At 43.4% G+C, this 12,099-nt stretch overlaps 1 protein-coding gene across 1 annotated transcript in view; it reads left to right on the top strand.

Moving 5' to 3' along the window:
- Positions 1-1,219: 1,219 nt before the first annotated feature.
- The window catches only part of si:ch211-57n23.4 (immunoglobulin superfamily DCC subclass member 3), a 17,050-nt gene continuing 6,170 nt past the window's right edge, over positions 1,220-12,099 (top strand). The window contains exons 1-6 of the mRNA XM_060044148.1: positions 1,220-1,247; positions 6,768-7,073; positions 7,533-7,677; positions 8,253-8,383; positions 8,927-9,064; positions 9,612-9,770. Coding sequence (XP_059900131.1) covers positions 1,220-1,247; positions 6,768-7,073; positions 7,533-7,677; positions 8,253-8,383; positions 8,927-9,064; positions 9,612-9,770 — 907 coding nt within the window. The remainder of the gene's footprint in view (positions 1,248-6,767; positions 7,074-7,532; positions 7,678-8,252; positions 8,384-8,926; positions 9,065-9,611; positions 9,771-12,099) is intronic.

Raw genomic sequence — 12,099 nt, 5'->3', positions numbered from 1 at the left:
CTGAGGAAGAGGAAGTTGACGAAATAGTAATGAGATTTTTGCAGATTTGCGACTGCCTTCGCCTGCAGGCTTTCACCTCGAGACAGTATGGAGCAGCACCACATTGCTCTGACTATTAAGGTCCAGTTTGCAGTCACTGCTGTGACCAGTGTTCAAAAATAGAGGCGCCTCTGGCTAGCCACCTTAGCAAACGCAACCAGTATTCTAGACCTGGCATGCTGGGATTGAATTTGTCAAGGCTGGCAAAGACATCTATCCATGTCTGCATGCTTCCCAGTGTGCGTGGGGGTGTGTGTGTGTATGTGAGTGTCTGTGTGTGCATTATGTCACCAATGAGCACATTTATATTTAATGTATTCTTACTTCAAAAACTGAAAACTGTTCCTTATTTTCTCGTGTCCTTTCCTAAAGAGCAGAGCATCTTAGGATGTATACCTCTTGATTTTTGTACCTCTCAATAACCATGAGATCAGTGGATTGCATGAGTGGTGTTATTGCAGATGGGATGGGATTTTTTTAATCCATCTATATTGTGTGATCCTAGCCATTATTTGCAGATGAAATAGCGTGATTTGATATCATATCATATGGAAGAATGGCATGGAAGAATAGTATGCATGGTGAGTGATATCTTTAAATGGAATTTGATTTGTTTTCATAAACATCATTCCTTCATCATATCACATTAAAATTACTAGAAAGTATGATGTCAAATATAATTACTTTCTCATTTCAACAAGGAAACGGAGTCCCTGGTATACTTTACTGAATCATTGGTCCTTCCATTGATGGGTTTACTGAGGGCATGGCACCAAGGTGAACAAGTGCGTGGCTGTTAATGTGTTTTCATCAGGGAATGTGCAGGTGACCAGGTGTAAACATCTGATCACACGATCACGTCACCTCTCTGAAAATGAAGCAAACGTTTAAATCCCCCATTTGATAATAATGAATACACTACTTATTTTAACTACACTTGTCTTATTCCGATAATATAAATGTAACATTGAAATATGAATATTTTGAGCTTCTTTAATAAAAAAATTAAAATCATATTATTCCATTATATTAAATCAATAATATTTGACTCCAACAAATATGAAATATGAACATTCGAACAGATTTGAACTATAGAGTTCAGAGAGTTTGGAGAGTTTGAGTCATATAGGCTAGCCTATAATGAAAGCCTGTCATTATCAAGAAGACACGATATACTGAGATGGGTCAGAAGATCCAAATGATCTCAAGTGTGCTGTTTAAAATATTTGTGTCCGCTATGCAATATTGTGACTGATAGGCCTATCTGACAAGGCAGATTTGGAGAGAAGAATTGCCAATACGATAGCCATCAGAGATTTAAATACAGTTCCTTTGCGAGTTCAATACACCAATCTGGCGTTGAAGCCACACCGCCCCTCCCCGCCTGGTTGTGGTTGGTTGATCGGAAGCGACCTGCTGCCAATGTCCGAGCGAAGCCTCGGTGACCACACCCTCTCACTGACCGGGCGGATCGTCTTGGCGACAGGAGTGTGAACAGTTAACAAGCGCTCCCCAGGCGGTCATCATCCCTCGTGAGACATCGTACAACTAAATGGCGTCAAGATTGAAGGTTACCGGACTCGTGCTGGACACTATCACGAATAACAACGTTTAAATGAAGATCCAGCATCGAGCATTGCCGAAGCAGAGGATTGTTAACAACTCAAACAAGAGGAATCTATAAATAATATATCTTATTTATATAGCCTGTTTTCAATAGCTTGCTGGACCTGGGGGACAAAGTTTCACACCTAAGACGAAAAGGATTTTTTGACGTCCAAAATGATACTAAGAATTGCACTTCTCTCCTTTGCCATATTCTGCTTGTGTAAGTATGATTTTAAGTAGTTTGAAATAATCGAATCTGTTGCCTAGAAATAACACTGTGAACATTCATCTTTGCGTAGTTGATTTATCAGAGGATAGGCCTGTTGGCAAAAGTGAACCGGCTCATAATAACCTTGTTATAGTATTATCTATTTATATAACTGCTTAACTTAATAAGGTCTAGGTCTACACATTAATTGAACTGTCAGATTTGACTGAGAAAAATAGATTTTAATTAATTGTAATTTAACGAATTAACTATAGGCATGAATGATTAGTTTGATGTATTAAGGTATACTACGTGTTTCACGAGGGGTTTTATTCAGATGGTTGAATAGGCCCTAACAACAAATAGACTAGGCTTAATGTCTGATGGAAATAAAAGGGATTTTTTAGTTCTGAGGGCTATCTCTATTAGTCATTATAATTCAGGAGATTTCTGGATATAGCAGGACTACTTTGCGTCAAAGGATGAATAGCTTAAGGATATAAGAAGAGAAGGAGACATGATAGACTTCTCCATATCGGTCAAGGAAACAGAGCAATCAGTTCATAGTTAAGGGCTTGTAGGATGAACTTTTTAAGGGGAACTTGTGGCTGAGATGTGATGTGTGTTTTTGAGGGAACAATCTCAGCCTCACCATTGTATTTGCCACAGCTGGCAGTGGATAGGGATCAAGCTATCAGGTCAATAGTGTCCGCAGTACCCCCTCTCTGTCTGTGACCTGACCCTCACACCCTCATCTCCATATTCCTTATTTCCACCCCCCCCCCCCCCAATGTGGCTACACATTGAGACCCGGGTGGTGAACGTTAATGTTTGCTGCACCCGTCTTTTCGGTGACCCGACCCTCACACCCTGTGTGTGTGTGTGTGTGTGTGTGTGTGTGTGTGTGTGTGTGTGTGTGTGTGTGTGTGTGTGTGTGTGTGTGTGTGTGGAGGGTGTGGTGTGTGTGTGTGTGTGTGTGTGTGTGTGTGTGTGTGTGTGTGTGTGTGTGTGTGTGTGTGTGTGTGTGTGGAGGGTGTGGTGTGTGTGTGTGTGTGTGTGTGTGTGTGTGTGTGTGTGTGTGTGTGTGTGTGTGTGTGTGTGTGTGTGTGTGTGTGGAGGGTGTGGTGTGTGTGTGTGTGTGTGTGTGTGTGTGTGTGTGTGTGTGTGTGTGTGTGTGTGTGTGTGTGTGTGTGTGTGTGTGTGTGTGTGTGTGTGGTGGGTGTGTGTGTGTGTGTGTGTGTGGTGGGTGTGTGTGTGTGTGTGGTGGGTGTGTGTGTGTGTGTGTGTGTGTGGTGGGTGTGTGTGTGTGTGTGTGTGTGGTGGGTGGGTGGATGTGGGCTCTCCAGGGAGAGCATCCCAGCCCCCCTTCTTTCAAGCCGTGGCTTTTTCCGTGTTCGTTGGTTTCCCCTCTCAGTGTCTCTCACACACGTATACATACACAGAAACAGACACAGAAACACACAGAAACACACGAATATACATGCACACATACACACAGAAACACACACACACACACAGAAACACACATACATACATACAAACATACAGAAACACACACACAAACACTCACACATATACATACGCACAAACACACACACACACACACACACACACATAGTAACCCCGGATGGCTTAATCCATCGTGGGCCCATGTCCACTTCAGCTGGACCTATGTTCTCCACAGCATGGATAGCTCTATCATATCCATATCGTAATCGGGTTCCCAACTGATGTGGATTTAAGTGATACCATTACTTAAAGCCCAAACCACTGAAAGAGGGTATGGGTTCATGGTATGATATTGCCCTGTTATGGACTGGCCTTGACCAACTAAGCAAAATTAGTTTTAGGGGCCCGCATCACAGGTGACAGAGGTACCAATAACATAACACATGTCTTATTCTGGACAGTGGGGACCATAGGGCGTGCTTCTGTAGGCCAACACCATGTTGAACCAGCCCTGCTTAACCATTGGCTGAGGGAAAGAAGGCTGGATGGGGCTCATGGCTCCAAACATCACGCCCCTCACGAGTCACGTTTCCTTAAAAGTTACAGGTTTATATTACCAATATGTTACCGCTGAATTGGATTAACACCTCCCCAAGGTAAAACACTGGGGGCAGGTGTGGGATTATATAACTGGAACAGAGTGACCAGCAATAGACTAGCGATCCCTGCTTGCTGTATCTGTATAGGGGCGGGGGAATCTCATTCATTACAACGCAGACATATAAATAAAACATTAATAACATAGAGCAGATTTAAAAATTTAAATGGGAAGAGCTGAAGATTCATAATATTATAACACAGCCTCAAAGTGACCATATTTTCGCCGTCTTTCTTCTACAAATTGAAATAAGAATGTTTGTTAGATTGTGTGCTGAAAAAAACCCACCAAACTGCAGCCACATGGGGAGTTCTTCCAGCTCGCACAGGAAATAATTATATCTCTTGTGAAATTGGATTCCCTTTTTTTGCATACACACATACACACTTGCCCACATGTGAAACAGCCCAAAGAGCAGAAGACAAGAGAGCAGCTGGACACGCGGATGTTGAGAACCTTGGGAACTTCACCATCAAGGTCACCATCTACCCGCTCTAGTGTTACGGAGACACGGTCGCCGGTTCAGCGGATCAGAAGGGGGGAACCCCCATTCGCGTGATCGTCACCCCTCAATATAACAGCAGGTCCAGCGTGTGTCACTGAGGTCAATGTCAACGGGGATTAACTAAGCATCGAGCCCGCCAGTGGCATGGGAAAGTCACCTCAGAGATAGGACTGAAAGAAGTGGAGCTAAGCGTATGCAAAGGAGAGGGCATATGGCGCTCTTCAGAGGGGGGTGCATTGTAGCACTGCTGGGGGCAGGGTGCTGGGAAGCAGAGCACCAACACTATTGTCATCCTTCACGGCAGGCTCCATAGAGGGTGTCAGGATATGACCCCGTGTGTACGAGGCACCAAGGATCCTTTGGGCTGTTGAATATTTTGAAACCCAGCCAGATGTCAATTCGGTCCGTGGTCAAGTCAAATCTAGTTGTGTTTTAACATTTGTTGTTCATTTTCCCTTGGATGTGCCAAGAAACTTTAAAGTTTTTCCTTGTTGTCCGTAATGTCAGCGTACCGGATGGTATTCAACAGTCATAAGTACAAATGAGTAGATTCACACGAATAAGAGAGGATTCCTCTGACTCTCCTCTTCCAGGAAGACCACACTAGCTTACTCGTGCACTTTTTTAAATGTATGTTATTTACATCTAGTACTGTAGAAAACAATATTACTATTGTTGGGGAATATAATAAGCGCTTTTAGAATATAAATCATTTCTTAAAATTTCCCAAGCATCAAAATCTTATGTTTCAGAAGAGTAAAAAAAACAAATTACAAATTAATTTTAGTTAACTATGTATTATAACAGTATTTGTGAAAATCAAGTCTATAGGGCACTTCATCGTTACAAAGTAAACCCAGTTTCTCCAATGCGACGCAAATTGTTCAAATGATGCTGCTATCTTCACCAACCATGTATTTAAAGTTGAGCTCTTCAGATGTAATTATCCTGTTACAGTTGTGTCATCATTTTAACATAATGCTGCATCTGCATCCAATTAAAACACTGCTCAAAGCTGAGCAGTATTCCATCTTTCTTAAATTGCATAGAAGTGTTCCTTCAACTGTCCAGTCCTTCTAGAATACATTTTATTAGGTGGACAATCTGGAGTCAAATGCACCATTTTAGAGCACAATATCTACCTCTAGTTGATATTCTTTTATAATAATTTAACATATTTAAGAGTACATTTCACCCAGGGGTTGTAGAATTTGTGCGACTTTATAAGTTATTATCAGCTATGATTACCTGTTGGGGAATGGGATGTATTTCTTCTTTAATTAATTATTATTCCATTGAGCATTATCCAAATGGTTAAACCTGCATGTTATAAGTCATCTGTGGTGCGAAATAATAATCATAGTCATAATAAAGATATAAACAGAAATAGATATATTAGTCTGGGCAATATAATCATGTTAATGTATTCAATTGTTGGCTTAGACTAAAGCAAAGAATTCAAATCCATCTTTCTATTTCCTCCTCAGTTTTGTTACGTGCAGCGAGATAGTTGCCAAGCAAGGACTATATCTGCCATTCCAAGGGCTACCTGATTTCAATGTCTCCTGGTTGGCTATAATCATATGAACCTGATTGAGTTTTACCAACTGTATGGTGATTCCTGATAATTGACCATATTGTTCAAATGATGGCATCAATTAAGGTACACTGTACACTAATTAAAAGTAGGTTATTTTCACTTACTTTTTAAGCTACTTTACCACCATCTGCTGAATTTGCTGAGAGATTACAAATGACACAGCATGGGCATAGCATGGTATTCAAAGCAAATATTCGAAATGATCCTGTTTTAGCTTTTTGCTAGCATCTAACGGTGCTTCCACCAAACCGTAACACCTCCTCTCTCTCCAGTGTACTCAGTCCCTTTGCCCTCTCTCTCTCCAGTGTACTCAGTCCCTTTGCCCTCTCTCTCTCCAGTGTACTCAGTCCCTTTGCCCTCTCTCTCTCCAGTGCACTCAGTCCCTTTGCCCTCTCTCTCTCCAGTGCACTCAGTCCCTTTGCCCTCTCTCTCTCCAGTGCACTCAGTCCCTTTGCCCTCTCTCTCTCCAGTGTACTCAGTCCCTTTGCCCTCTCTCTCTCCAGTGTACTCAGTCCCTTTGCTCTCTCTCTCTCCAGTGTACTCAGTCCCTTTGCCCTCTCTCTCTCCAGTGTACTCAGTCCCTTTGCCCTCTCTCTCTCCAGTGTACTCAGTCCCTTTGCCCTCTCTCTCTCCAGTGTACTCAGTCCCTTTGCCCTCTCTCTCTCCAGTGCACTCAGTCCCTTTGCCCTCTCTCCCTCAGGTGGATGCAGCGCCACGGAGCTCTCCTTCCTGCGGGAGCCCAGCGACGTCAACGCGGTCAGAGACAAGATGCTCCTGCTGGACTGCCAGGTCCAGGGCGAGGGCCCCATCGTGATCACGTGGCGGCGGAACGGGGCCCCGGTAGAAGCCAGCCAGCGGGTTCAAGTCCTGGCCAACGGAACGCTGCTCATCCAGAGCTTCCAGAAGAGACGGGAGCGGAGCGACGGGGACGTGGGCGAGTACGACTGCGCGGCCCGGAACCGCTACGGCATGCTGGTCAGCCGCAAGGCCCGGGTCCAGCTGGCCTGTAAGTGTACCTGCATTATGCACCAGACCCAATGCACTGAGGTGGTTACTGCAGTTTAAAATGTGCTGCTGCTCCTGGTTACTTTAACATGAACATGTTTATAAGTTGTTGTTTTTCATTTATATTGCGGAACCGTACGACACACACAGCAATGTTATTCGGTAATTCATTTAAAACTGAATGTAAGTTGTAAATAGGTATAGAGCTATGATCTATTCGATGTTTCTAAAGATGAAGAATACAACTATACAACTAGAAGCACGTAGTTTCATCTTTCTCTCAAACAGCATGTTCTGTATATATACTGAATGATGGTTCAGATTAACTCACAGATTTTCCAGCACTGTCTTCACACTCATTAAGATTTGACCGCCTGATGCCCGAATTGGTTTTGGAATTTCTTTGAAATGAACTTGTTCTGATAATTGCTAACATATCGACTGCCAACATCTTTCTCAGCACTTCCGAAGTTCCACACCCACCCCGAGTCCATGGCAGTGGACGAGGGGGGGGTCGCCCGGTTCCAGTGTCAGATCCAGAGTATCCCAGAGGCCAACATCACCTGGGAGAGGAACCATGTTCAGCTCAGCACTTCAGAGAAAAGGTAACATTTGTCCGTCCAGCCAAACTCACTTGAAGCTCTAATGACAGCACTGATTGTCCTTCAAATGGCGTCTATCTTTAAATGTTCCTTGTATGAACAAAGTCTAGGCTCATATAACTCAATTATTGACACACACACATGTGTATTTTCTTCGAAAACACACAGTTCATTCATAGAGGGACGCATCAGTGGCTCAGTGTAGCAGTGATTGGAGTGGGAGCGTGCATTACGGCTCCACGAAAGGCAATGCGACGCGACATACATTACCAGTCACAATCAGAATCAGAATCAGAATTACATTTATGACATATAATTGTACATGTTCACAAGAGAAAAAATATTAGGCTTGGTTCCTCAACAGCAATTAGCCATAACCATTAATCAACCATTAATCGACATTAATTAATGCAGCATTACGCATTAGCATTGGGGATATGGTTAGGAGTAGTGGGTTAGGGTGGGGGTTAACCCTTTAACGCTAACCCTATCAGATAATGTATCAATGAATACTGTAGCAAACACAAACACCGTTAGTAAAGGATGAAATGACGATGAATCCTATCGTTGGCTCCCAGGTACACTCTGCTGCCGATGGGGATTCTGCAGGTGACCGGGGTGACCACGGAGGACGCGGGTGTCTATCGCTGTGTGGCCTCCAACATCGCCAACACGCGCTTCAGCCACGAGGCTACGCTCAATGTTACCGGTAGGCAGGCTTTGGGTTATCTGCTGGAATCCATGTCGGAAATGATCACAGCCGGATGTAATGTTGTGTGCCTACCAGGGTAAGCAGTAGGCCTTACACTGAACTTAAGGTGTACCCTGCCCTATGTGCGTGTTTCCTGATGGTTTGTCGCTTTGTTTATGATTGTGACTCATACGTTTGTATTACACCGTCATCTGCACATCAGAAAAGTCACCGGGTGTCGCTGAACTAGGCACACTCTGTGGACTACGCTCAGAATCATCAGTGCAAACTCATTAATGCAAGATAGATATCTTTAATGTACTTATGGCGGCATTACAATGCAGTATAATTCCAACCTAATTCAATTCTAACCTTCCATTCAATACAAAATGTTCTCAGATCAATTGTCGATGTTCATTAATTGATGGTACAGAGAGTATCAAGAAATAGGCTGCATCCAGAATGTCAGCAGAACGAACCGTCCAGAGATTATGGTTTCAGTGTTCCAGGAGTGGAGACGATCAGAGCCCCTTTTATTCACACTTCTCTGTCCCTCCCTAGGTGGTGCATCCAGGATTTACAGGGAACCCTTCATCTTGTCTGGACCTCAGAATCTCACCATCACCGTCCACCAGACCGCTATCCTGGAGTGCATTGCTACTGGCAATCCCAGACCCATCGTCTCCTGGAGCAGGCTAGGTACAGGAGGACCCTTTGGTTTCTGCATTTCACACATGGAAGCTCCTGTTGGGGTAGTGGGAAAGTAATATTCTGCAACATTCCAATGTCGTCAGTGAAATTAGATTTAGTTTATAATAGTTGCCGCCAATGACATGTCTTGTATCACTTCCTTAAGTTAATGGTCTGAGTATTTTGACTTCAAACATTTTCAAAATGGTACCATCGTTTAAAATATATATTTATAAAAGAGCTTGTAGTCAATGAGGGGAAAAATGAATAACTTAAAATATGATTTTAAATGTTTGTAATAATAATAAAAAAAAAATGTTAAGTAAAGTCTGATAAAAGTCAACACTTTATGTTCATGCAGCATCAGACCTTATTAAACACACAGCTGCAAAGACAGAACACTGTGCAACACCGAGTGAACAGACAACGATGTGACAGGATGATGTACTATGTAGCCTCTGTTCTCTCTGCGTTCTCTGTGCTCGTTAAAACAAAACAATTGATCCCCTGCGTTCCTCTCCCTGGTCCCCCCTCCCTCCCCCCCCCCCCCCTGCAGACGGGCGCTCCATCGGCGTGGAGGGCATCCAGGTCCTGGGGACGGGGAACCTGATGATCTCAGACGTGTCCCTGCAGCACTCCGGGGTGTACGTGTGCGCCGCCAACCGGCCCGGCACCCGCATGAGGAGGACGGCGCTCGGCAGGCTGGTGGTGCAAGGTAACGTAGAGCTGTGTTTCTAGAGAGGTAACGTAGAGCTGTGTTTCTAGAGAGGTAACGTAGAGCTGTGTTTCTAGAGAGGTAACGTAGAGCTGTGTTTCTAGAGAGGTAACGTAGAGCTGTGTATCTAGAGAGGTAACATAGAGCTGTGTTTCTAGAGAGGTAACGTAGAGCTGTGTATCTAGAGAGGTAACGTAGAGCTGTGTTTCTAGAGAGGTAACGTAGAGCTGTGTATCTAGAGAGGTAACATAGAGCTGTGTTTCTAGAGAGGTAACGTAGAGCTGTGTTTCTTGAGAGGTAACGTAGAGCTGTGTTTCTAGAGATGTAATATAGAGCTGTGTTTCTAGAGAGGTAACGTAGAGCTGAGTATCTAGAGAGGTAACTCAGACCTGTCTGTCAAGAGAGGTAACTTAGACCTGTCTATCACTGATTCCACCGATCACCTCCATGAGGGTGTGAATGTCTAGGCGAGCGCATGGCGATGCTGCTCATTGTCTAAAATGTGTGAAAACGTTGTGGATGCAAGCGATACAGGAATGCAATCTATTTACCTTTGTGACTGTTCTTTATTTATAGAGCAGCCTTTGGACTTACTAATTCTAATAAATAATTTCATTTAATGGTCATGTCCAGGGTGAGGAAACTAATGCCATTCATGATATAGTTTGCAGCTGCACACTCAAATTTAGAAATTTGTAAAGAGATATTGATGGAGGAGGATATGGGGGTTTGCCTCCTGAAACACGCAAATGCAAATGCTCCCCTCCTCTCAGCTGCTTGCTTGATAATGAGGTATCAATACTATTGCATATGTGTATGTATGTGTGTGTATGTATGTCTGAGTGTGTGTGTGTGTGTGTGTGTGTGTGTGTGTGTGTGTGTGTGTGTGTGTGTGTGTGTGTGTGTGTGTGTGTGTGTGTGTGTGTCTGTGTGTGTCTGTGTGTGTGGGGGAAATTTTTCAGTACGATCACCCCAAACCTTTCATTGAATTTTCTGATGGCGAAATCGCCATCATGATTAAAAATGATGTTAATGAACAGAAGAAGATAGGAATTATCAGCATGCACAGCACCAATGTTTCATTGGTTCATCTTGATTTTGAACAGGCATCACCAATACAATATAATATAGATCCCTGAGTTAGATCATCACAAACATGTTGGAAGGCCTCTATGAGCTCACTACATTCACACAAACAGGTAGAATGAGATCCCTTCATCTATATTGTGATAATTGACAGGGGACAAAAGCGTTTTGTGCAATATCACTGACTTCGTTTTGCATTTGAGTTTTTTTATTAAAACATTGATGCAGACAGCTGAATGAATTTTCATTCATTCCTTATTGAAATTGGGCAATTAAAATCGCAATTCATGTGGTCATTTGGAAGAAGATGACAGAATGTTTGCACACAAAGGCCTGCTTGTTATTTATGTCATCAGATATAGTGAGTGAATAACCTTAAAGGAGAATTAACACCACATGAAGCTCGTTCATGTGATGTCTATCCAACTCCCAGGCCTTTATGTTCCCTCCTCTCATCTCTACATCCATCCATCCATTCATTCATCCGTCCATCCGTCCCTGATATTGTGTGAGACTGTTTCAGAACAATCGATACGCTCTCTCTATCCGTCTTTCACAAGTGGATTGACAATCCTCCTTACAGGGAGGGGGTTCTGCAACTGATCTCTAATATATTCATTAATTTATTGATCTTCCCCAAAGGTGGTTAGTGAACGGCTTTCTTTGTGCTCTGATAAGGTCAGCTGTTCATGTAGTCTCTGAAATGTTATTTCAGTCAACATGATTTTTAACATGTTATATATATATATATATATATATATATATATATATATATATATATTTACAAATGGGTGTTTGTGTGTGTGTGTGTGTGTGTGTGTGTGTGTGTGTGTGTGTGTGTGTGTGTGTGTGTGAACTTGCTGATACATTTTTCTCCAGATAAGGTCAGTGTTGCATGACGTCTCTGAAATGTTATTTCAGTAAACATGCTTTATAACATGATATATTATATATATCCAAATGTGGGTTTGTGTGTGTGTGTGTGGATGTGGGTGAGCGTGTGAACTTGCTTATTCATGTTCCTCCGGAATGGGCTCTAGGGCAGCCAGAACGTGACCTGTCACCAGGCTTTGTCTCTCCGCGGTCCACTGGGCTGATGGAGGGGAGACAAAGAGGGCCAGACAAAGGGTCAGGGTGGGCAGGGGGACGGGCAGCAGGACCCGGCGGGGCAGGGAGGAGGGACGAGGGGGGGGGGAGCAAGATGTTCAATGTTAAGTGTGGGGCAGGTTTCTGGGGTTAAGCA

Source organism: Gadus macrocephalus, chromosome 22 (genome assembly GCF_031168955.1).
Source record: "Gadus macrocephalus chromosome 22, ASM3116895v1".
Lineage (NCBI taxonomy): Eukaryota > Metazoa > Chordata > Actinopteri > Gadiformes > Gadidae > Gadus > Gadus macrocephalus.
This window is presented reverse-complemented; position numbering and strand designations above follow the sequence as displayed.